At 44.6% G+C, this 26,893-nt stretch overlaps 1 protein-coding gene across 1 annotated transcript; it reads right to left on the reverse strand.

Moving 5' to 3' along the window:
* Positions 1–1,840: 1,840 nt before the first annotated feature.
* On the reverse strand, positions 1,841–19,221 carry LOC139060524 (cytochrome P450 3A43-like). The gene is made up of 3 exons (XM_070539686.1): positions 19,051–19,221; positions 6,624–6,838; positions 1,841–3,058 (listed from the first exon to the last, which is right to left on the reverse strand). The coding sequence occupies exons 1-3, from the start codon at positions 19,157–19,159 to the stop codon at positions 2,087–2,089; spliced, it is 1,296 nt and encodes a 431-aa protein (XP_070395787.1). The 5' UTR covers positions 19,160–19,221; the 3' UTR covers positions 1,841–2,086.
* Positions 19,222–26,893: the final 7,672 nt, after the last annotated feature.

A 26,893-nucleotide genomic window follows, 5' to 3' on the forward strand; every position in this document is an offset into this window, starting at 1 on the left:
ACCCTAAATTTATTTTGCTGGACACCCTTCCTTTAGGGTGCTATAGTGGCACCCCAACTGTAGGGTGTAGACAACAGCACCCTTAGGGTGTTCGTCTGGCGACAAACTGATTTACACCCTTAAGGGTGTTAAAATGTTTAGTGTGTGTGTACCGCAGCAGGCGCATAACTCGACTTAAGGACATGTAACGAACGCCGACTTTATTTTTTGATTGTTTTTCTTTATTTTCCTGTGCTACCGGTGCTTTTGTTGGCTATGTTTTTCGCCGAGCCTTGTACATGTAATCATATTGCACACACAATAGCAGTCTAACATTTTGGAACTTACGCAAGCATGAGGCGATATCGCTGGAAGGGTCAATGGGCCATGTATCCAACGGGTCTGCTCGCCGCTATTGTGCTACTTGTTTTTCTGGACTCAGGTTCGTCCAATAAACAGATAGCTTCGTAAGTTGCCTTGTGCCACTGTAGTTAACTGTCAGTACTGCGCGACAGTATAGTTATGAGGCACGCCGTAGTGGGGGACTACGGATTAACTTTGATATAAGCTCAGATGCGCTGGCTACCCATACGTCGGGCCGCCAGTGCACGGCCCCGACCGCCGGCAGGGGCCTTGGCTTTTCGCTCCTGCGGCTGTCTGCATAATCGTCTATTGGCTTTTGTTTGATTGCTTTTCTTCCATTGCATTCCTTTTCTTTTTTCCCCCACAAGGCTCTTGACTTTTAATAAAAAAAAGATTGTGCCTGTGCCTGAGTTGTTTCTTTTTATTTATATAACAGCATGGATTCATAACTAGCGTGTGGCTAAGGATCCAGACGTAGGAAAACAGTCTTGTTAATTAAGCTATATTATTATTATTATTATTATTATTATTATTATTATTATTATTATTATTATTATTATTATACGCCATTGGGGGCAGCGCTTAAACTTGACACGCTGAATGCACTTCAGTGAGCGGCCCTAAATGTTTCACACGTGGCGTTCGAGTCGCAAAGCTGAACAAGCACGATAATCGGCAGCGTACGCTTTGTCACAATTGAAAGAGCGCCGTACATTTTAACAGGTTGATAGAACTTTTATGCCACGCTGTTTTAGAAATATATACAAGAAAATTTGTGTACAGGGTGCTTATACCTCACAATTGTGACCCAAAACATGTCTTTTTTTCTTCCGATAATCGGCAAAGTAATATGGCCACTCCACGTCATGGGTGGTTGCCATGGTTGGAGTAATCGACGTCTACAATGCAAATAGGTTCATGCGGCCATGTCCTGTGCTTCTTTCACTCCAGCAATGCTTCTAAAATAGCGCAAGGAGGGCATATATGGTACACAGGATACCACAGCATGCACAGAGAACATGCAAGAACCCAGAAACCAGAAATATTCCGCTTTTGCTTGTTAATGTTTACACATGTTTAGGGCCACTTGGAAAGCACAGTCGGGAGTTCCTCGAGGAAATAGCCATGTAGGCCCGTCCTTTTTGGTATGGAAGAGAGCAATATAGGGACGCTTTAATGTCAGTCGGTGTGTTTCGGAGTGCCGCAGTGAACATAAAGCCCACATAGTGCCACCGCATACACAAGTACGCATACTGATGCAAATGACGCATTAAAAATTTGCACTGGTAAAAATACAAATGAAAGGGTTGAAAAAGGCAATGTGAAGTGCGCTTTGGAGCAGCAACCAGATAAATCGCGTCGCTTCAAAAGTGCGAAATGCGGTTATAATACTGGTCCGCCCATAGAATTTTAAGATACTTATCTTTATTGTTGACACGTAATGTCATGCGATATTTATTTTATTAGAGAAAGTATCTGAACAGTTGTGACATAAATTTTCATAGCACGGCTTACGAAAGAGGAAAGTTCGTGAAGGCACCTCATAACTCCGAGAGTGATGGTTTAGATGTGGTGTAGTTAGCGCTAAACAGAGTTACAGCTCGGTGATGCAAGACTATCGGAATTTCTAACAGAGCAACTGTTGTGTCAATTGATTACGGGTTGTCACTTTTAGAGAATGAGAGTTCAGGTTGTCCGCAGGAGCAACTTAATTTCCATATTTTACACTCTTACTTATTGTTGCTCACGTCCGTAAGTCAACACGAAGCACAATGTCACGCTCCAGCATTAGACTCACTAAGGGAACCTTGACCTTCAAGGGCATGTGCGTCTCACTGGAAACGCTAAACTTGAACCTTCTAACAAGCTTAGACAAGGCAACTTTAAGCTCGAGCAGCGCCAGACGCTTGCCGATGCACTCTCGCGGCCCGATACCAAAGAAGAGCGCCGATGCGAAGACAGCTCCAGAATCAGGCTTCTCAATGAAGCGGTCCGGATCAAACTTGTACGGGTCGACCCACAGGTTCGAGTCGTGGAGCACATTCCACGTCGGCAGGATGACGTGTGAGCCACGCGGTATCACGTGGCCCGTCGCCACACGAGTGTCCACTTGACACACGCGGGCCGTGGTCAACACGAGCGGCGGGTGCAACCGCAGGCACTCGCTGATGACCGCATCGAAGCGCTTCAGCATTTGTAGTTCGTCATACGCGAGTCTTTCATGGTCAGGAAACGCGGCCACCAGGTCGTCGTAGAGTCGGCGCTGCTCATCGGGGTGTCTCGCCAATTCGTAAAGAAGAAACGCCAGCGTACTGGCCGTGGTGTCGAATCCGGCCCCGAGGAAGACGAAGCAGTTCGACACGACGTGCCTGTCTGTGATGAAACTGGGCTTTAGCCTGACGTTGCACGGTGCCCTTGAACACGCCTCATTGTCTTCTTTGTCAACAGCCGAGCTGTTTCTCTGGACTTCCAGCATGAGCTGAACGATGTCAGACGCGGTGCCTGTTGTCCTCTTGCGCGACTGAAGCAATCGCTGAAGGTCTTTCTCGATGCGAGCAAACAGCCTTCCGTAGCTAAGCAAAGGAAAAATATACGAAGCGATGACTCCAAGAATAGGGTCCACTATGCACAGGTCGTTGATCCAGTTTCCAGAGTCAGTGAGGATCTTCGCAAGATTCTTGATGACAGGATCGTCTTTGTTCCGTTGGCAATCTGACTGTTGGCAGAAAAATAAGAAAGAGAGGAATTTTTTTTTTCTGACAGAACTATGGGCTGTCAAACATACATACTTCGCGAAGACCTAAACATAAAAAGTATGTTCGAAATATAAGATTCTCGATAGTTTAGCACTCCCTAAATTGGTGACATTCAAGACTCCATCGACACACAATACACCTATCGCAAGCTTATTTGAGGGTTACACAAGGTGCAGACATGCTTTCTTTTTCAATGGATGGGGAAACCTAGAAAGCTATATTTTCACTATTTACTGAGTGGGCGTCTCAACAGTGAACACAACCCCGATAGCTTCGATAAGCCTTGCGGAGGCGGCGTTCGACACCATGTATTTCATTCAACAAGAAAAATCGGTGTCGAAGCTGTTGTATGTGAGGCCTTGACATAAAAATTGTAACATCGCAGACACATGCAACCACAAAGTAACAAGGACGAGACACAAGCACTATGGTACGAGAAGAGGGAAGAACACAGAAGGAAGGGCCCACTGAACAAGAAAGGTACTTCATTAAAACTTCTTTCTGGGCGAGTTGGTGCATAGTTGACATAAAAATTGTAGCAGCGCAAACTTGTTACTTGTTACTTGTCCTTGTCACTTTGTGGTTGCATGTGTTTGCGCTGTTACAATTTTTATGTCAAGTCTGCACCAACTCACCCAAAAAGAAGTTTTAATGAAGTGTGTGAGGCCGTGCGTTGGGATCACGCCATTCCGCGGTGGCGGACGCTGGCCTTGGCATTCTCATATACAGGGTGTTCAAAAATTAGGCTTTATGGTTATCTTAAAACGAGGCACTGGGAGGCACGTGAAGAGCACCTGTGAAAATATGTGGCTAGGGAGACACAAAGTGAGATGATAATTATCGCTGTTAGCAACCCACTTAGCGAAAATTGAATAATTCCCTTTCTGTTGACTGCAGTACGTGGGTATATTTGTATTAAAAGGTTGGAGGCAGTCATGTTTCCACACAGTATCAGTTGGAAGAATTCTTCAAGCATGTCTGGGCTCCGAGATATCCGACTTTAAATTTTAATTGTTGTTCGCATGGTTCGCATGATTACGCATGCAAGAGAGTTGGGATCGGCGCAAAGCTCCTCCCTGATGTGGCGCGCCTGTTGCCTGCGGGGTTTAGTCTGACAACGGGGTGGAGGCATTGGCAAAGATGATAACTGTCCCCCTTCCCCTCTCGGCTGGCGAAAGTTTTAAAAATCGAAGAACCCGGAACCGCTGTCGTAAGACGCGACCGCGCAACCTATAACGATGGCTGCAGCTGCCATGCCCACATAATGACGCGAGCGGAGAAGCCGGAGGGAAGTGCGCGTGAGTAATGGTGACTAGACGAGCGGGCATGGTCCTTGCTTGGGCTACGCAAATAAAGTGACTGCTGATTTCCCACTATTTTAAATTTTATTGAAATCAAGAGCAACAAGTGCCCGGCCCAGCGCGCTGTTATTTCCAGATTTTGCCAGCCGAGTGGGGAAGAGGAAGGGTTATCATCTTTGCCTATGGCTCCGGCCATTTGCCAGACTAAACACCGCACGCAACAGCCGCGTTTCATCAGGGAGGAGCTTTGCGCCGATCCTCACTCTGTCATACGTAATCATGTGAGCGACAACTAAAATTTGAGTTTTGTAAAGGTCCTATTCACATATCAGTGGTACATTGGAGAACATTGTATAATAAATCAAATTTATCCACTTTAGGTGTAGTAACAAATGCAATTTACAGAATTGCGATATCCTTTTTCATTCCGGAGGTAGATAATTCTAAACTTGCTAGTTTCTTCTCCTGAAAACTTGCAAGTTACAGCAATTTTTATAAAGAGATTGATGGCCTAAATAAAACGTTCGCTACCAACAGTCACTAGATTTTACTTTCTTCGTTGACATGCGATAAACCTCATGAAATATGGTGCAGTGCTTTCGACAAAAACGATTTCTCCTTTCCCATGTATTTAGGTGGGAACCCTGGAGCTAAAGCTTTCTCTTAAGTGGACCTTAGCAGACGCTGTAGAATCCGTCACTTCACGTTGAGCTGCTGCGGGAACTTCAAGACGGTGTCGCCACCCATCTTTTTCGAGCTTTTTTCGAGCTTGTCAAGGGTCTTCTTGCGGTAATAGCGGTGCTTTGGGTATTGTGGAAGAGTAACTTACTGTACAGAAGAAATCATTTTTCGCTTTAGTATCCCTTGAAGTAGGTAACTGTTGAACTAGTCTGCAAACGTTTAAGTCATGTTGGGAGTGCCAATCGAAACTTGAATATTGAGACCTTTATAAAAAAAAGTGGCCGATATAATACGTTAAGGAATGTTAGTCTGCGTACCGTCAAGTCACGCCTGAACTGCCAATCGAAACTGGATTACTATAGACATAAATCAGGGGTCGAATTCCCAAAAGTTTTCTTTCGTAAGCGCTCTTCGCCTGTAATTTGCTGTAATTTGCTCTTAGTAATATTTCTAGCATACAAGCTTTTTGTGTATACGGGCACTCATGTCTGAGCAGTGTTCACAGGCGCAAGAAAAATAAACTCATACTGCCCGGAACCATAATCGTACACTCAGGCTGAAAGTACATGGCGACATTTGCCGTATGAAATCAGCACAGTAATTAAGCGGCGATTGCGATGGAAAACGGCACCTTTGCAGGCACGGGAACTGCAATATTTCCACACGGCGTCCGCCCGGGCAAGTGGTTGCGAAAGCAGTAAGATACTTATTGCGACAATTGAAAGAGCGGATTTTCGCGAAATATAACAAAACAATATACAAGCTGTCAGCAAGAAAAAAAAAAACATTGTCGGAAAAGCACCGCCACCTTACTGCGAACCGTTTTAGTGCGTCGAATTTCGATGATGTGTGCGTCGAGAATCGATTTTTTTTTTCGACGCTTATCATGAATATACGAGGAAGGGAGCGTGAAGATAAATGCGTGGCGTGTGCTTCAATACAATCGCTAGACTGGGCCGTTCTCGATATTCTGTTCACGTAGCTTACCACTTTTCCGTTTCTTTTTTTTTCAGGTAATATTAAAAATAACGGAGCCCGCTAAACAAAAAAAATAAAGTTTACTCTTTTTACATTTTTTACCAGTAAGATATTCTAGCAGCATTTCCTTATTAACCTATACAAACGCCACTCGTTCAGATACATGCATACTCTGAAAAGGCGCTTTAGGTTGCTTCTCGAATAAACGTTTCGTGCGTTGCGCAACATACGTTGCACGAGTGTAACGCTGGATGCATGCTTTGTGCAATCGTTAGCATAGTTGTGCTGTTCTCCTCTCAGCTATAACTCGCTATCCAAGTGGCCCAATAAATGCACGAACAATTCTTCGGGCTCGCGTGAGGGATCGAAGAAAAAAAACTATAGTAGCCTCTTTAGGTGTCGCGCGTCAAAAGCGCTCCCTTGGAAGCTTCGCCATGCATGACCTTGTTGTTTCTTCGGTGTACCATTCGTCGCAGTAACGATTTAAGTGCGCAAGCATCATGTCCGGGAGAAGATGCTCAAGGAATAGGCGCAACGTTATGGCCATGAAACTCCATGGCCGTACCTGCCAGCCGAGGGCACACTTGGTGATGATGTCCATAGAAAGGCCCTGGGAGATCGCCGAAATATTGACGCAAGCGTGTCCATCAGTCGACAGGCATTCACGTAGGATGTCTGTGGTGGTGTCAGAACACTGGTGAATAGTGTCGAGCATGCGTTTTATCTTGGCCGACGTGAAACTTGGGTTCAGCATGCCGCGGAGGCCCCTCCATTCATCTCCTGCGAACACGAGAGCACCACAAATTACATTTTCGTAGACTGAAGACTGAAGCTTCGATATCGCGAAGCTATAATAAATTGCATATACGGCAGAAACAGTGTGGCCGGGGTTGAGGAGGACATGCAGGTGATGAGCCTACATAGTTGAAATACTGCAAAAGGCGAACGTCACAGCAAACCACAATGTCCCGTGAGGGGGCTAATATGATATTACTAATTATTCTTTATTAAATGGGCTTGTGGCGCAAAATCAACACGGCTAAACGGATGATATTACATGACCACAGATGTGCGATCAAGAGAGGTTGCCATACACGGACAGTGCAGATGCCCATCTGTCTGTCCTCTTCCTGTATTTCTGGTTCTGTCGCCAGAATCAACTAGCCCTGCGCAAGAGTCTTGCGCTGTAGATATTACGGAGCTGAATGACTTGAAAGGCTCGTTGTTTATTTATGCGAGAAAATTTAAAAAATAAAAGAATTGGTTAAGTGACAAACGCTTCCTTAAATAAACGTTGCCAGGCTATTGCGCGCAACGCAGTAGAACTACAAATAACAAGAGACGTTGTAATGTGTATTTTCTCTCTCGCCTTTCTTCAGTGGTGTCTTCCCAGTGCGGTGCATTTTTATGAGCTAGGGCAAGGCGTCCATGGACAGTACGAGTGCCATGGATAGTACTAAGACATTAGGACCGTATGAATGCCATGGGCAGTACTAGAACATTCGGACAGTATCTGAAGCCACGAACGCAAGAAATTGAGCGAAAGAACTAAACATGAAATCGCGCCGGGACACAGTAGGCGACACAGTCGACGTCGTGTGGGCAGGGTGCTGCTGTGGCGCAGAATTGGCATGTCACTTAAGATCTCATTGCATGGTGTGCGCTTGTCTACTGTGACGTGAATAATAGTCCCCACAAGATATTCCTGCTGTACTTTGTTTTGCCACGTCAGCTTCATTGAAGTTTGAACTTCACGGCAGCGCTAGCTTCCCTAGTACAAAACAATATTTTTTGAAAAATATTTGTGTGGGCTATACCTGCAAGTACTTTTTTTACTACGGAGGCGCCATTTTTCTTCAGACAACGTAAGGTATACTTATTTGCTTTATTCATCAAAAATCTGTGAGGAAATACTATTTTCGCGACTGAACAGAATATGTTTTGTGAGGGAAATATAGAACACGTTATTTGTTGTCGAAGCAAAAATTTCAATCTAATTTGTTTCTTTAAGACCAAATAAATGCCATGAGAACTGTTAGCACAAAGGACACGCGATGATCTCTGAACTTGCGCTTTGATGGATGATTGTGCGACGACGTTGTTGTTTTACATCACAGACCTTCGGCTTCGCTCTTCTGTAAACATCAAGATCAATCGCACAAAAGGACGCTCCCTTACAGTGCTTACGCCTCGAAGTGGCCTACACGCTCTACTTCCTTCAGCGTCTAAAGAAAAATGGTGTCATCTAAGGGCACTCACTGTGGCGCCGTGGAAGTCTCTGTTGTCTCGTTGAGTACCCATACCAGTGTCATCAGGAGCGAGATATCATTCGCAGCTGCCTGAGCGATTTAGCTAGGCGCCCATTCCCTGTGAAGAAAGTGGTGCTTCGACCCTGGTCGCGTCCTAACCAACAGAGATTAGCTCTTAAGGTTGCACTCAATTTTCTCATGGACAGTGACTTGACAGCTTCTCTGTGGATTGTAATATCTGTGCATTAAGAAAAATTCTCTGTATTCAAATCCTCTGCCCTTCTCATGTTTGTGCTTTGCTGTTTGTGTACTCGTGAAACCTTTTTTCTTCGCTACATTTTACGCGATTCATGCAATTACTTTGTTAGGGTTTGTGTAATGACTGTGCTTTGGGGTTTCGCAACACTCTCTCTTTTTTTTCTGAGGTAGCATTTTGGGATAGGCAGTCATTTCTGTGGCCACACTTCCCATATTTTGCAGCTAATAAAGAAGAATATACTGAAACACGATATGTGCTTTGACTACGTACATATACATCATTCATTATTGCTTATTGATTCAATAAACTTGAGAGCTAGGCAAATAGCTTATCGAAACAATTTCACCCAGTGCAGGAAAAATAAATGGAGTGGTTACGAAGTTCGTATTCATTGCTACAACAAATTTTCACAGCATACCGGCCAAAGCTGGCACAAAAGGACTCTCAGGGTGCTGTATCTCCAACCGGCCGCTGATTCACTGCTCTGTGTGCTGTTTCGTCGCTTTTGTACATTCGTTTTCATTACTTACCTTGGCAAGCAATTAAAGCTTTCATCCAGTTCTCACGTTTCACTTGTATCGATATCACCTCCTTGCGTTTAACTTGCCAATCACGTATGACCTCCGTTTTGAAAACGCACGCACATACCGTCAGCATTGCACGATATCACTCCCCACATTGAAGCAAAAATCCAACGACGAAAGAGAAACCGTCGTGTTCATCAACTGTATCCATCGATATTTTATTATCGGTTTAGATGAACAGAACTAGTGCCACAGTTTCGTTTTTTTCTTTTGTGCACATCGGACGGGTTTTCTTGGGGACGAAACGAGTCCGAAGCATTGAAGCGCAAGTTTCTTCTAGAAGCACGGTGCAAAAAAAAAATATCGATAGGGAATCAACAAACTTTCAGTGCACATAGCTGAGGTCGGCAGCGCATTTCACAGCGAAAAGAGGCTATGAATTTGTTTCGGTTAGAAAGTAGTATAGACTGCCGTTTGTAAAGATATCGCAGTTCAAAAACCCATTAGCGTGGCTTAGTTGATACGTGGCAGGATAATTAAGCCGTGTGTTTAAAAATCCCAGGCAGAGGAAGGCCAGTTTCGTACTTCAGAGTCCTGAATAGCCACAAAACGACGATGGCTGAGCGGTGAGCTTGTGTACATACGTATGCATGACTGCCTCTCAACTATAGGCGTTAGGAAAGAGGGAAGACCCACCCAGTTTACCAAATTTCTAAGCATTTTGACTACTCCATATGAGTGTTTGTGAAGAACTTACCTAACCACAGCTCGTACCAATTGTGCGGATGAATGTTCAGCATAGCGTAAAATCAACGGCCCTTCCTGTTCTTAAAAACCCCAAGAAGACCTGAAGAATCACCTTTAATGCTACAATAGGCTGTAGCTTTGGGTGAGATCTGCATTAAGACCATAGCGAGACCGATGAAAGATGCCAGCAGAAACACACGGATGTTGATCAATGCTCGTATGTGTATTCCGTCTTCGTGCTAAAGCAGAAAACTGAGCCAGTTAGAACATCGACATCTGAGGCATTTCCAGAGCTTCATGGGACAAACAAACAGTGTCGCCTGTAGTCTACACAGCATATTACGATGTCTAGGAATAGTTAATTCACGAATATTCCCTCTGACAAGTGTGTCAATAAGTTTATTATCATAACACGAGGAGTCTGCCTGCAGAATCAAGGAAATCTGTCCTTTGACTCTCGCACTTAGCGTTCCAGTGCTTATACAAAGCCAGGCTTAATCCTTCGCGAAGTACGCGCAATGTGAGACACGTCAAATGGCCTAGCCACACGTGCGTCAAACTGCATAGGATGCTCCTACAACTCTGTCCTTTCGAGGGAGCTTACATGGCAGGAAACACGCCTTTAGTATACTCCTAAAACCATGCGTTAGAATTCACCTGGACATATATGTCTTCTAAGCAAAATTTTTTAGTGACAGACCGAGCGAACTAACTAACAAAGGCGCTATACCAAGACCCGCTCGCGATGCGAAAGCATTGATGCTCCACTGCCGTGGACCATGGCAAAACAATGATACGTTTTTTGCTACCTTCGATCAACTTTAGTATTATGAGATTTTCTCCACTTTAGGCCGTGCAGGAGTTGCAAGAGAACACCACAGACATTTCTGAAAAAAATGTTGGGTGTGGTAACCAATATCTGAGCCACTCCACCAACGTGGCTACCGCCCGGCATAACGAATGATGTGCCCGACTTTTTCGCGAAGTTGCTGGCTTCAAATCCACCTTCGTGCTTTGGATTTTGCGACCTATTTAATAATGAATTGTTTGTACACTGATCTGTAATTGTATCGTTCTAAAATAAATAAAAGGAAGAGTAGGGCGCATCATCACTTTGCATTTAATTCAGCCGAAAGCGTTCCCTGAAAAGTGTTGTTCGCATTATAGGATGCTTTTATTTTTACACGTCAAATGCCAGTGCGAAAAGCCGTTTTCGAACCCTTTAGGTAAACATTTTTGCTGTGTACCGCTGTCTTGACAACCTCAGTCAAACGCGGCGCAAACGTTGAAAGAAATGATCCAGGAAAATGTGGTGTGGAAAAACAATATGCAGAAATGAAAAAAAAAGATACGTCGAACATTATTTCCCTGTAGTTTCATGTTCGGCATGCATGCTTCCATACCTCTGTTGTCTCAAGGTTCGTGCCGAACAGACACGCCTCGAAATGTGGCCGTCCACAAAATTACTTGTTAAATAAAGCCGTCATGTCAAAGCGCCGCTAGGGATGTTAAGCAGGTATAGTTGTTGGGTTTCTTGATTATAGTGAAGTACTAAGAATACGCAACTATCTTATCGTAGTAATTGCTATTTATTTTCATCTAATCGTATAGAGAATAAGAAAATGGTAAATTAAAAGAATAAGAAAAACATAGTGAAATGCGCACGCGCAGAGCACTCACTGATAAAGGTGCCGGAACTGGTTTGGTATCAGCACATGTCTGTGGTGTCTATATCCGCGGAACTTAACATAAATATGTGCATCGAAATAATTGACAATCGCCAATTTAATTACAACACAATTCAGTGGAGAGCCCACTGAAATATATATATATATATATATATATATATATATATATATATATATATATATATATATAGAATATTTTTTTATTCACTTCAATTCGTACAACGTGTTCCAGCCTGCATAAGCGTTGCCGCTTGTGTGCTGAGCTGGGCAGCCAGGTTAAGCACATGAAACAACAGCGAGTAAATCATAGTTGAAAAGTAGGGAAAATAAAATCAACCAGATACTCAGCAACTGCTTGTGCGACATAAGAACAAACAAGCAAACAAACAAGAACCAGCAGAACATATGATAGCAAATCCACCGTGCACAATTTCGTACACGAAATGAAAACATTAAGAACATGACCAACAGCAAATTACCTTATTCTATATTATCGTTCAGCCAAGGTCGAAGAAAATTCTTAAGGTCTTTTAAACCGGTAATATTCGGGAGGGTTCCTAATTTATTGAAGTAGTAAGGAACATAGTAGGTGCGGGTTCTTTTGCCATAAGTGGTGAAGATGCGGGGTATGACATACTTTTCTGATTGACGGAGAGGCCGTACTTTAATGTTGCAGGTTTTAAAGGAGCTGTGAAAGAAATGCTTGTATAATATGTCAAAGATAAATTGCTTGTGTACAGGAAGCATGTCAAAATATTCCATACTGTCTCTGGCTGACTTATCATGATAGTTGGTTCCATAGGAGAGATTGGTTGCAATCCTGTGCACAATGCGGCTTAATGTGTTTAATTTATATAAAGAAGCGGTTCCGTAAATTGTTATCCCGTATCGTAATATTGACTCTCCCAATCCCTTATATACCATTTTTCTAACCGATACATCACATATAGATCGTAGAGCATATATATAAACACACACTAGGCGTAGGCGTTTGGCTAACTCTGAAATATGAATATTCCACGACAGTGTTTCGTCAAATGTGATACCAAGGTATTTAAAATTGGATTTAAGTTCCAAAGGTGGGCATGAACAACACGTACAGTTTCTCTCATGAAGGTATATATTTGATAGTGCTCTAACCACTTTATATGGGCTATGAAAACAAAGTAGGCAGGTTTTTGTATTATTAGTAAAAATCTTATTAGTGTTGAACCATTCTATCAAAAGATGCACATACTGTTGCATCCTGTCGGAGGCCTCTTCATACGTTTCACTTGGTATCGCCAGGGCAGTATCATCCGCGTATAAAAAGAGTTGCGAGTTCAGTGGAAGACAGGTCATATCATTGACGTAGATATTAAATAACAAGGGTCCTAAAATTGATCCCTGAGGAACACCTGTCGAAACGTTCAAAATTGGGCTGTGTAATCCGCCTAGTTGGACGCATTGGGCTCGATCAGCGAAATAGCTTTCAAAGAACGACTTGTATGGACCTCTAAAACCAATACTGTCAAGTTTATCTATTAATAAATTGTGATTGATAGTATCAAAGGCTTTTTGCAAATCAATAAAAAATGTAAGGACAATTTTATTGTTATCTGTTTCTTTGCAAACTAGGTCATGAAAATCCTCTAGTAGGTTTACCGTACTTTTACCTTTGCGGAAACCATACTGGGCTGCATTTAGTAGATGGTACTTATCAAGAAATGATGTCATGCTAATATGTATAATTTTCTCTATGATACAAGCGAGGGATGACAAAATTGCGATTGGCCTATAATTATTATAATCCTTTTTGGAGCCTTTTTTATGCAATGGTCTTATTACGCTTACTTTCATGAACGTGTGAATTTGCCCAGTTATTAACGTTTCGTTGATAATGAAAAGTAAAACAGTTTTAAGTATGTCAAAATGCACTATGAGATCTCTTATCCTAACACTATCATAGCCTGGGGATTTCGTTATTGGCATTGTTTTCAACACATCCCATAATTCCGGCTCAGTGACAGTAGGCATGTAAGCTGAATGAATGCTCGAAGCAACTGCAGTAACGTTCGCGATTTTGCTTCCCTGTCTACACAAGAAAGTAACAGATTCTACAAAGTGTTTATTGAACTCAGTGGCCGATTCTACCTTGGTTTTATCTGGAAAGGCCTGTTCTAAAGTATCATCAATGCTTTTCTTGGATGGTTTTCCTATGGTGGTTTGAACTAATTGCCAAGTTTTTTTTACGTCACTACTGCATGCCGAGAATTGATTAAGCTGGTACAGTTTTTTTGCCAGTCGTATTTTTGCTGTAATCTTATTTCGCAGTTGCCTGAATTCTTCTCTTAGTGCAAAGTCATGAGGGTTATCATTGCGCCTTCTTAAAAGTTTACTTTTGATGTAAGATAGCTCAATAATTAATGTATAGAAATAATGTATAGAAAGTCAGCGCTTTGTAGTAGTAGTAGCTAAAACGGCTGAAGTGCTCCCTATTCTTACCACATTGTGCATGGTGGGTACGGATCAAGCTGCCTTACCGCTCCTCATCCACCGTGCTTGTCGGTCGTGATAGCCGTTTGCCAAGCACGCGGCCTCGAGGAACCGCCACCCCAGTGAGCGTTTTTAGAATTGATAGTAGGTACAGCGGGGCGTGGCACTTTTGACGGAGCTCGACGTTTCTGCGCAGGCGCGAGTAAGAGGGGGCGCGAGAGAGAAAATATGGGGGCTTTTGCTCCTTGAATATATGACTCAGCCTAGGCGCTACGGAGGGGGTTTCTTAGAGAGCGTTGTATTCGTTTGTCCCCTAGACATGCCGTCGTTGCAGATTGCGGTCGAGTTGGTTTATACGCTCCGGCGCTGGCTGCCCGCGCGCTGAGGCAGTGGTCGCGGACGCCGCTTGGTGATCGCTGTGTCTGAAGGGACAATGTTCTGACTGGTGTTGTATAAGTCGCAGGTAGCTTTTTACGTCGCGATGATAGATCGGATTTTTTACAAGCACTGCTCCAGGAGGGCACATGTAACCGGCAAATTGAGGCCTCAGGAGAGCACCTGAGGTTATATTAAAGCAGCTGGCGCAGGATCTCCGGGGCACCCAAGCGGTAGGGGAGGGATCAAAGCTGGTAGCCGGGCGGCCCGTGGGTTGGGGCCGCAGAGGCCAAAGCGTGTCAGGGGGTGTTCGCATAAAACATTGGCGGTCCGCGATAGCGGAGAGCCGATCTTATACTCCCCTGGCACGCGCAGGCCTCTGCGAGCCCCAACCCACGGACCAGTCCGGCTTCTAGCTTTGATGTCCCCGTTGCTGCTTTGGTGTCCTGGAGGCGCCGCCAATAATACGAAGTAATGACACGTTGTTTTCATAAGTAAAAACATGATCGAATAACTGTGATTGTGTCGAGCCGCCAACTTGCGATGCTAAGCTCAGCACAACCACGCCCCGCGACTTCTGCCGGCACTCCTAGGGACAAGCACATACAACGCGCTCCAAGTAACTCCTCCGTAGTAGCTGGGCAGAGTCGTATTTTCAAGGAGTAAAACTCCCCACATTTCCTCTCTCGCACCCGCTATTACTCGCGCATGCGCCCAAACGTCCGTCGTCTCCGCAAGTTCCACGCCCCGCTGTACCTACAAGCAGTTGCAAATACGCCCCCAGAGACAACATCGCGAACAGGGCAAGCGCACCGCAGCTATTTTCGCCCCCAAACCGTGCTTTGTATTTGCCCAAGCGTCGTACGCATGCGCGAGTCATGAAAGAGAATTCACGGGTCATTTGCTTCTAAAAATATGCTTTTCTCTAAGGTACTACATTACCACGGAAGAGGACACGCTTTGCTCGGATTGTCCCTAGTTGAACCGCACTGCGCCACAGCGCAAAAATACTCTGAAATAGGCCTGCTCTCCGCCTTTCTTGCCTGTATTGTTCATAGACCATTGTTTAGTAGCTTTTTCATGGGGTCTCCGAAAGTTTCGTAAGTTTTCTCCCTACCGGAAATTGTGGAGACACAATGGGAAATGTTCAAAGATAGAGTGAGAAATGAATTTAATGTGACCTGTCTAAAAGAAAAGCAAATGCTGAAAAAGATCTGCTTTATGGTCTAATTCACAAGCTGCACGCTTTCGAAAGGCAGGAGCCCGGGTTGTATAGTGACGAGATAAAGGCAGTTCGCGCTCAAATATAGAAATATGAGACGTAAGTATTTAGAAGAGCAATGGTGGGCGTTCACGCACAACTCGTTTCACATGGGAGGAGACCACAACAAGGGCTCTCGGTGAAAAGCGGTACGGCTTTCCAAGCCAATAGTACATATTGTATCAGGTTGGTCCCTAGACAAAGGAACATCACAAATAAGAACCGCATTTGAAGATCATTATAACAAATATTTTCACTGTGGCTAGGCATCGGAATAGTTACAAAGAAAAGAGAAGATCAATTTAATTATATTCTATAATTTAAGTAACCAATCTTTTAATCCCCTCTTACTTCTCTCTACTGGGGACATGCTTACTTTTCCCCTGCTTTTGCTCAACCCAAGGGTTTCAAGGAGGCCAGTGGTGCCTAATCGACCGCTGGGCACATGTCTTCACATTCTAATAAAATATGCTCCATCGTTTCCCTAGCTTCAGCAAGCACATATTTCTTTTTCCTTCTTATATCTCGCTTTATATGCGCATGTTCTAAGGCATCCTGATCTCGCTCCGAAAAGCAATGAGCTTCCCTTTGAGTTATCATTAATTGTTTGTTTCCTCGTTTCCTTTTTTTCTCTTACGTAGTTACTCATGGCAGGTTTCTTTTCCATTGTCGCCACCCATGAGATTATTTCAGCCTCTCCGACTTTCCACTTGACGTTCTTTGTTGCTTTGTTGCCCACCCTAGAGGCCGCATACTTGCTGGTAAGCTTCCTAGTTCTTTCCCTCCACTGTGAATCAATGTTTTTCCTGTACAGATACATAAAAACTCTCCCAGCCCGTTCACTTTCTTCCATATTCCTCAGTGGTTATTCGTAATCAATTTTAGTGCGAGCTTCCCTCATTTCAAAACTAGTCCAGCCCATATCAACCTGCACAGCTTCATTTGTAATCTTCCCGTGAGCGTCCAATGCGAGGCGACCCACTGACCTTTGTTTCCCGTCGAGTCCTGATTGTACCCCTGATTTAAAGCAAACAACCGCATTTCCAAAAGTAAGTCCTGGAACCATTACACCTTTCCACATACCTCGGAGGACCTCGTACCTATTGTATCCCCATAGCATTCTGTGCTTCATTATGGCTGAATTTCTCTTCCCTTTTACGGTTATTGTTTTCTCCTGTGTTTCCTTATATCTATTGCCTTCGTTTATACATATACCAAGGTATTTATATTCTCTTACCCGAGGTATTTCCCAGCCCTGTATCTCCACTGTCTGTTCACTCTTTTTTTTGAATACCATAACACCTGATTTTCTAACACTAAATTTGAAACCTAAATTGTTGCCTTCCTGTCCACAGATATTAGCCAGACGTTGCAAATCACTTTGCTTGTTAGCCAGCAACACAATTTCGTACCCATAAAATAAGCCTGGAAGCTGCTGCTCCAGCACTGTACCCGCCTGTTTGCATGAGAGATTAAACCCGATATTACTTCCTTCTAGCGCGCTCTCTATCCTCGCCATGTACATCATAAACTGCAGTGGGGATAAGGGCCACCCCTGCCTCAGTCCCTTTTTTATATCCGCTTTCTCCTCGCTCCACATCCCTTCCCATTCAACACAAACGGTAGTTTCTACGTAAATTTCTCTCGAAAGCTGTATGCAATCTTCGCCTAAGCCTTCCCCTTCCAGAATATCCCACAAAATGTTGCGGTATTTGTTGTCATACGTTCCTACAGTGTCTGAAAAGGCCACATGTACCGGTCAGCTTTATATGCTTAATATTTCAATACACTGAGTAAGAACAAATAAATTATCATCCAGACGCCTACCTATTCTGAAGCTATTCTGAAGTTCTCCCAAAATGCCATACTTCTCTGCCCATACTTGCAGCATTAATTTGAGTGCATGCATTGCTAACCTAAATATTACCGATGTAATGGTCAACGGTCTACACGAGTAAATTCTATATTTCTGACCCTTACCTTTATAAATAAATTCATTCTACTTTGTAGCCAACTGTCTGGTATATTCATCTATCTTTTAAAGCTTTTCCCACTGCTTTCACGAGAGCTCCCTTAATTTTTGGTCATAGTTCATTAATCAGCCTAACGGGGATCTCGTGTAGCCCTGTGGTTTTGCGCTTAGGAATTTTTCCTTCGGCTTTTTTCGAGTTGAAATTTATCAGCACTAGCTCCTTTTCCATCTGGTACTATTTTATGCTTTTTTTTTCTTCAAAAACAACCTCATCATTGCGTTAGAAAGATTCGGCTATTATATTTCCGATTATAGCCTCTTCCCCTTCCAGTTTGTCTCCATCTTCGTATAGGATATGTTGTACTGTTGTTGTTTGTTTGCGTTAAATGGTAAGGCACGAGGAGCGAGGAGAAAGTTCGTGTGAACATGGAACTGAGGCAGGGGTGCCCTTTATCCCCGCTGCTGTTTATGATACATGGTGAGGCTGGAGAGGGCGCTAGAAAGAAGTAATATCGGGTTTAATCTCTCATACAAAGAGGCGGGTACATTAGTAGAGCATATCCCGGCCACGGCGGCCGCATTTAGATGGGGGCGAAAGTCGAAAACACCCGTGTGCTTAGATTTAGGTGCACGTTAAAGAACCCCAGGCGGTCAAAATTTCCGGAGTCCTCCACTACGGCGTGCCTCATAATCAGAAAGTGGTTTTGGCACGTAAAACCCCAAATATTATTATTAGTAGTAGAGCAGCAGCTTCCAGGTTTATTTTAGGCGGACGACATTGTGTTGCTAGCTAACAAGCAAAGTGATTTGCAACGTCTGGGTAATATATGTGGACAGTTCATGAGCGCATTGTCTTTCATGAACTTAACAGCCTTATTCAAGGAGAACCTTTCGCGAAGGGGACGGGACCGCGTTAGCACATCCACTACCTCTGAGACACACCTTTCCGACTCGGCTTCAGGTACTCGCTTTGATACTTGTATCATTGCGAACAGATCGGGAGCAGACTTCTTTGGCTGAGTCGCGAACTGCGGCCCGCATTTTAGTACTTGCTGTATCTTGTCCGGCAGCGCCACGTCATCCATGATGTGGCGTCACACCATCGCATGTTGCCAACGCGCATTCCTTTGTTTCCGTATTTCCCAACTAAGAATAATTTTTGTTTGCGACGCAAAGACTTGTAACTTGGTCAAATTTTGTTATTGTTATTCTTTCCTCTTTTGCCCGCCTTCTTTCAACAGACCCCCCGAATAAAATTTCTGGCTACGCCACTCACTGGAATGACCAAACGTTGTCAACTGTCAGAGCACAACTGCAATCCTGGTCAAGAAATTACTGTTACTTTGAGCAACGTCCTATGTGTGTTCTGCCTGCCTATGTCACCTAAGTGAGTCACTGAAGTGATGTGAGATCCATGCATACTGACAAACGTAACGTCATACCTTTGAGGCCTATGAGGCTACTCCGTATGGGCTCAATATCGACAACCAGTGGCGGCCGGTCAGTGAACAGGCTAGCTTTCTTGACAAAGCATTCTTTGATGACGTCCATGTCGCTAATGACCACCTTGGGAGTTTCGCCCTCGTAAAATCCGTAGACCTTGCCATAGAGGCGTTCCCACTCCTCCATGACCTGCGTCAACAGAATAGATGCAGCTGCCTTGAATTTTATTTCACAATTTTTTATCAGGGCTATGACTGTGAAGTAATGAAGAATTTAGGCGTTGAGCAGATTGAGTGTCAACAATGTTGTTTTACCGCTGCCATCTGTTTATCACCAATGTATGTGGTGCCTGTATTGTTTTGTCCCGTGCAGGCAACCAAGCTCCGATTTTACAGCGAAGCTTCATATTGCTTTAGTTCCATGTGTGTTTATTGTTTGTGCGTCAAGAATGAAAAGCTCAGAGTGGGCCGATCCCGGAGATTATGAAATACCGGGCTGATTCGCGGCGGAGGTGAAACAACATTCAAGCACTCCGCCAATAATAATAATAATAATAATAATAATAATAATAATAATAATAATAATAATAATAATAATAATAATAATAATAATAAATTAGATAAATCAATCAAGATGCATTGTTTTAGCTCGATGGGTACGCTGAAATTGTTTGTGAACAGCATCTGAACTAATGAGCACGAGGCGTTGCCACATACGCAAAGGACAATGGAGAGTTATAGCTCAGTGGAGCCAGCGGGTCAGTACAGACGCCAGTGCACATGCGTGGTGCAACATGCGCAGTGGCGTCTACATTGGCCCACTGGGCCCGCTCGCCCGCTGGATCGCTGAGCTATAACTCTATAATCTGTATGAATCTGCATGTACAACCATGCACCCTTGACTCGCAAGAGGAGACGATGCCACCGATCTGTGCCGCACAAAGGAAAGACGTAATTGTGATATTCACTGTGTATATATCTCCAGGCACACCAAAGTGGGACATGAAGAAGTTCATGACCACGCACTTGGCAAGGGTTAGCCGTGATGACACTGCCCTTGTGATCATAGTTGCAGACTTCAATGCGGACATTTCTAAACCCAACAAGAAATGGCTCACTCAGTCTGTGCTAGAAGAGTTTGATTTGAACTGGCGCACCATTCCAGGTTACTCAACTACTCAACAACGGTGGTGTATAGATTTAACTTTGGCAAAGAATCTGTCTAAGGTTGTAACCGACCCAATCAGTGTATATCACAGTAATCATAAAGCTATCGACAGTACCATTACCAAGTGATGAAAATGAATGCAGATGCCCTTGTCTAACTCTGTGTGATGTGCTACAGCTTCGGCTCCTCAAATTTTTTCAGCTTCAGGACATATCGAATCTCAGCACATAATATGACTTTCAGTGCATTTGTGTGCTTGACCTCAAATTCATGTGTTGACTTGAATAAAACATTCCAACTCATTTCAGTGATTGATGAAGTTTAAATGCCCAAAGCAGAACAGGATCCATGACAGACGTCGTAGTAGGGGGTTTCGATGTGAACTTTAGTCACCTAGGGCTTTTAAAGTTAACGAAATGAGTGGTACACTAATGCTTTTCCCCCCATTCCACCCTTTTTGCAAAGCACCCGCCGCCTACTTATTCGCTACTCTTTGTAAGTACCGTGACCACCTCCAGCTTCAATCTGCCCGGCACGTCTTCCATAAAGCAGATATCCGCAGCGTCTCATAATGCGCCACTACATTTAATGTGTGCTGCTACTGTTTTAAAGTGATGCAAATAGCCGAGCATGAACCTACGGAACCTTATATCTCAGGCGCAAATAGCTAAAGTGCCGAAACTAATCAATACTGAAAAAGGCAAGGGATATCCAAAATCAAAACACAGGAAAGGCTTAAAATGGATTTCTATGCAGATAACTAAAGTGACGTCCTGTTACCGCACGAGTCGACAAGGCTTTGGAAACGGTAGTCAACCTCTCAAGCATGGAGGGAGTATATTTATCCTGGGCAAACAGTCACAGATGACAATGATGTTCAGGTTCACAGAGTCACAGATGGTAAGGGTTCGCTCTTCTCTGCAAGCTCGGAATTCGAGTGGAATGTGTTCAAGCGATGGCAAAGCGCTGCAGTTAAATATCTCTGGAAAGGCCAATGGTCCTACAGTTTACTGCGACCACATTTGGCCCAATTGGTGGAACTAATTTCGGAACACACTAAAAGTAACGCCACCCCGATCTCACATGCGACGTACGTAATGTTTTATAGGTACTATATAAGCAGTGCTGTTCACAGCTTCATGCACAATTCCAGGAGTAAGAACGCGGGTGGCCTAACGCAAGAGAGAAAAACGCCAGCTGACCGTTCTCGAACGTTTGTAGCTCACTTTTTCTTAAATATTTTGCGATAATGTTCACGTTGCTATGGTGCCACCCCCGACTAGTGGCACCATAGACTTCCCTGTGCCGCTTGAGCGCCTCGCACTCTACTTCATCTGCCATAATTTCCTGCGCATGCGCTCCCTATAGAGACAAACAAGTTCCGCCGTGATCGGACGGGTTGGATCGGGAAGGGGGGGGGGGGTAGCCTAGCAAGCGTGATAGTTGTGTAACAAATTGCTTGCCTTGTAAGCCGTATAGTTATTGATTGACGACACTTTCAGTTGGACAGATTGCAATTTCCGGGGCAGAGCGAACGCGACCACTTGCGCTGCAATCGACAAACGTATTGCCGAGCTGCGCCTCTTTGAGCTGCGCGTGCGAGGCTAAACTTAGTTCCATTAAGCTACATGCGGGGCGCGACAGTGGCGCTGCCTGCGCACGCGACGCATGCATGTTGGATTAATGGCTTCTTTCTTCTGCACGATGCCGAAGTAAGGTGCGCGGGAAGCACGCTTGCAACGATATAAGCGATAATAGCGTTGCGCGTTTTCGTTACTTGCGGTGCCAGCGAGCTACCCTTCATGTTTCGCTGTTTCGCGTGATAAATGCCGTTTCGCGTGAGAAAGAGAAAAGACACGCGATAATGAATAACGGGTTCCGACACCCCCTATGAAGTGCCAGCACCAGCGTGTCATGACGTCATGGATTTCGACAGTGCCTGCCCCTTCCTAGTTAATATTTCTAGATCAAGGACGATGAATTGTATTCCAAATGAAACAATGACTCAAGCTAGTAAGGTTTGAGAAAATGCGTGAAAACGACCTGAATACATGAAACCCGAAAATACGTGACACCACAGTGAAGTATCGGTGCCGCATGCAGTTAAGGCGCCCAATTCAAGAAGTCCTGCCTTGATATCTTTTACTTGTAAAAAATATTTTTCGGACAACCCGCAAGTTGGAGAGAAGTAATTATTAAAGGAAAAACGGGACATTCACCCAAACGTAGCGAAGTGCTACAACGAAAACCCATACGGGCTCCTCGAAAGAAAAGCTTCGCGGTTGAAGAAAAATTCGTCCTATTCCGGGACCTGAACCCGGAGCCACCGCCTTTCCGTGGCAGCCGCTCTACCATCTGAGCAAACCACGCGGCTAGCACATGGCAGGCGAAGTCGAATGTATCAACAACCCAGTAGCAAAGGCAAGAGTTTGACGCAATAGTTCTGCGGAAACCCGCAAGGTGGAGAGAAGTATTTGTTAAAGTGAAAATTGGACATCCACCCAAACGTAGCTACGCGCTACCTTTGTATTATATCGGCATGCCTTTGTGCAGGGCGGAAGAAGAAAGAAGGCATATACCTTGATGCGATCTTTCTTGAATTCCTTCCAGTTTCCCAAAAAGAGCTCCGGTTCCGGGCCAGGAATGCCGTATCGTTTGAGCAGACCTTGCTTGCGGCGCCTCACGACAGCCCACACGCCGAATGCCGCGATGGCGAGTGCCGCTGCCAGATTCACAGCGTCGCCGTACTCCATAAGCTGATGGGGGCCTGCATGGTTCGCGCAAAAGAGCACCGAAAGGCTTCACCGAATGTTGCCTGACGGCGTATTTCTCGCAATAGTGTTTCGTATTAGGAGTACATCTGTTGTTCTAGTTGGGGAAAGACGGTAATTAGAAGAGGGGCGCAAATAACACACACACACACAAACACGCACACACGCACCCCCCCCCACACACACACACAAACACACACGAATTATAGGCAGACTGGGCGAGCCTTCGTCCTGATTACATTTTATCTATGTGCGTTCCTTAATTTTGCAACCCACTTCTAATAGTTGGCATGTATGCTGCCGCGCCTACTTTGACAGACAACACAGTCACCTTTAAGGTGACTGTGTTTCAGAACCAGCTCGTTCAAGCCTTCCCAACGCTCTGGCGACGTTCATTATTGAGCTGCATGAGGCCCTGTCCAATATTTTAACTGGCTATCCTTCCTGCCTGGTCATACTCTTTGAGAACTTCCCTATCATTGCATAGACCGGTGCTTTTACTGAGGTAAAACTTTCTTCTACTCAGTGCCATCAATCTTAAAACATGCCCACATGCTTCCATTTCACACCGCTAGGGATGAGACCCACAAGAATTACGCGATTCGTCTAATATGCTGGATTAAACGTTGTTTTTGAGGCACCCAGAACTCATATCTACTATAAAGTACGTTTCATGGCTTCGTGCGTATTCGCTCCTCTGTTCCGATATTAGCATTTCCTCTCTGCGTGTTCAGCATGAAAGAAATATTGTGATTACAAAAGGACAAATTTCGCCCTAATAACGAAAATGGGAGCGAATTTTTAGATGTTTACTTTCATGATTTCGACATCCGGCATGTTCAAGAAAAGTGGAAACTACTTATAGCCAAAGCAAGTGAACTCATTGAAGCGTATATATGCCCCTTCTAGGCGAACAGCATCTCACAATAGTGCGCCATGGCTCATTAATACCTTTAAGCCGGCTCTGTTATAAAAGGGAGCGATTCTTTTGAGCAGCGAAGCTGAAGAACACTACTGAATCCTGGGAGAAGTGCTTTAAAGCTGAGAATAAGTACCCTTGCGCTGTTCGTGTAGATAGGTAGTCTTTCTATAAGCTTAGGATACCTAACTTACGCAAAGCCCAAGGAAATTATTGAGTATTGTAAGAGGTTAACAGAGCCATGTGATTTCCCAGAACAATGACTCAGCTAAACGCCGGACCATTGCCCTTCCATATATACCACTGTTTTTTTTCTAACAAATTTTGCTGTCATCACCTCATTGATAATTGTGCCGTTTTTTTTGGAATTTTCTTCCGATGTCAGTGTTATGCTACATTGTGCCGAAATTGTTAACCTAACTGACTTCTTGAAACAGTCGTCTTCTTGTGGCGTTGACATGAATTAACTAGAAGTTTAGTAGAACTAGTAGAGAACTAGTAGAAGAACTAGTAGAGGCCTTTGCCCTGCAGTGGGCGTAACCAGGCTGATGATGATGATACTGATGATGATGATTGGTGTTGTGTACGCTTTTCCTTCACCTTTCGTTGATGTTTTAATGCGTTCAAGCTCCCGTGGGATCCTGAAGGACACTTAACATGCTCAGAATGAGCAAACATAGAAGTAACCGTAATTGCTGCGTGTCGCAATGGGTGCCGAGCGGTAGTTATGCGGTAGATGATGTGAGCCTTCCCTCATTCCCACCGGCTGCGTCCATGAGGAAGAAATTGATTATTAAGCTGCGGATCGGCTAATCTGTCACAGAAGCGATGAAGGTTTGCAGTGCGCACTGCATGCCGGAGGACGTTTCTTGGAATTCGACAGTTGAGTGACCATTCCGCGCACTTGAAATCGCGAATAGACGCACCTCCATAACGACGCAGGCATAGCACTATATTACGTGCAGGGAAAGGAATAATGCGCAATCTTAACTCAAATGTGTTGTGGGATGATTAATTGATGCTTGCGTTGTTTCCACTCATGCCTTTGCGGCTACGTTGGAGCGCTAATTTTCTCCGTGAAGCCTTGTACCTGCTTCAAAATTTCTTGTTCTCGTTCATGCATTCGTGCTCTGCAACGCCGGCTTGACATTCCACTATTTTCGAACAGAGAGATGAGTTTCTCATTTGTGCATCGAAGCAAAGTGACGCAGGCGTGGAGGGACCTGGCCTTCGTACCTCGTCTGCCACTTCGATGCGCGGCTGCTACGTGTGCATAGGCGCGCATGACTGCACTCATGAGGTAACAAATCTTAGTCCAACAAACATTAAACTACTGTGCAGTGTTCGCGTAGCGAACCCTCAGCTGATCTGCGTGTATATTATTTTATAAAGATAACTGGAAGAATGAAGCGAGCATTGCCACGGACCGGTAAATATCGGCTACGTATCGCATGATCTGTCTATAGGCAAGACGCGGAAGGACTCACGCAGGCTGTAATACTACCGCAAGACTGTAGATTGCACAGCACGCATAAATGGCAATAACTAAATTACAAGGGCGAACGGTTATCGTACTAGCTCGCAAAAGCGGTCACATATGATTTTTTGTTTACTTCTCGTGTTCAACATCCAGCTTTGTGAACACTGGCAGTGATAACTAGACAAGAAAATTTCGCACACAAAACACTGCTTTGGGGCGGCTTTTCACGCCGTCGATGTAAAGGACTTCGGTCTCGAGACACCAGGAATGTCTTTTTTCTCTCGACAGGGCGGCTTATTCAAGCGGTCTAAGTAACAACTTGCAGGGAGCACCACACAGTACAAAAGCTCATGGTACCTGTTCAAAGAGGTCAAATTAACAGAATAGCAAATAGAAAGCATGGTCACATCTCTTAATAACACCATCGCGGCAAAACTGAAACGACAGCTCGTGTGGTTTGCTTCGAAGCCGCGAAGTTTGTATGCAAAGGCCTTCAACAGTCACAGACGTCGACGTGCACGCTTTTATGCCGCAGCACACAAGATGACCAGCGTTTAGGACTTCCTCGCCTTCAAGCAGGCTTCGAATCTAGCGTTGTGCTCGCCCAATGTGAGCCATTAAGCAGGCTAATGACAGCGGGCTTGTAAATTGAAGAGACATTTCCACACGACGACGCGAAACAACATGCCACTGAGCAAGATGACCGCAGCACTGCACCGACTGCTCTAGTTCTTAATCTCTCGGACAGCCATGTTGGATTTAAGGTAGCGCCCCCTATAGGCCGTAAAAGTTGCGAATCCATCTTTATGCTTACGACTGTGTTGTGTACCGAGAATTGCAACGAATAGGATGAACATATACTACATGCGGTCCTAGGTTGTTTACCAGGTTGGTGGGAAAAGCGGTCAATGGAATTAAACACTGATACCTCTTGACACCACCAAGGGTGTTAATTGAACGTTTGCCACGTGTCAAACCACCGCACCTTCTAACCAGACGTGAGCACGGCGTGGACAACGACTAAAAGCGCTCACCCCACCATTAGCGCGAAACCGGAGAAAAGAATGAACGGGAGGGAACCACAACAACGAATTGGTATAGGCGCAGTTAATCAGACGAGTCAAATCATCGCCCATCCCTTGGCTCTTATCAAGCCGTCAAGACAGTGTGTAAACCGGCTGTTGCAGTGTTCCACGAAAAGACCTCTGCCGCCCTTTCCCTGTCCGACTGAGCAATGAAGAAAGCCAGCGTGTAAATCGGCTGTTGCAGGATTCCACGAAAGGCCCTCAGCCCACCGTTCAACTTGCAGACTGAGAGAAGAACGGGGTGAGCCACGACGAACGAACCAGGTGTCGCCGGATAATTTCTTTCTTCCACAAATTCGAAACCAGTTTTTCCGAGGCGGAGTTGCAGCGGGTTAGGGATGGCATGCATGGGCGTAGTATCGCAACTGAGCTGACGATGGTGATTTGCTGCCGGACAGTTTTCAAATTCCCTAGTCGACT

Source organism: Dermacentor albipictus, chromosome 5, assembly GCF_038994185.2.
Source record: "Dermacentor albipictus isolate Rhodes 1998 colony chromosome 5, USDA_Dalb.pri_finalv2, whole genome shotgun sequence".
In the NCBI taxonomy this organism is placed as follows: Eukaryota; Metazoa; Arthropoda; class Arachnida; order Ixodida; family Ixodidae; genus Dermacentor; species Dermacentor albipictus.

Coding starts and splice junctions, on each gene's coding strand:
- LOC139060524 (XM_070539686.1), bottom strand. CDS start 19,159: ATGGACGTCATCAAAGAATGCTTTGTCAAGAAAGCTAGCCTGTTCACT. Junction 6,839..19,050: donor TAGCCTCATAGGCCTCAAAG/GTATGACGTTAC, acceptor TCGTGTTCGCAG/GAGATGAATGGAGGGGCCTC. Junction 3,059..6,623: donor AGTGTGCCCTCGGCTGGCAG/GTACGGCCATGG, acceptor TTCTGCCAACAG/TCAGATTGCCAACGGAACAA.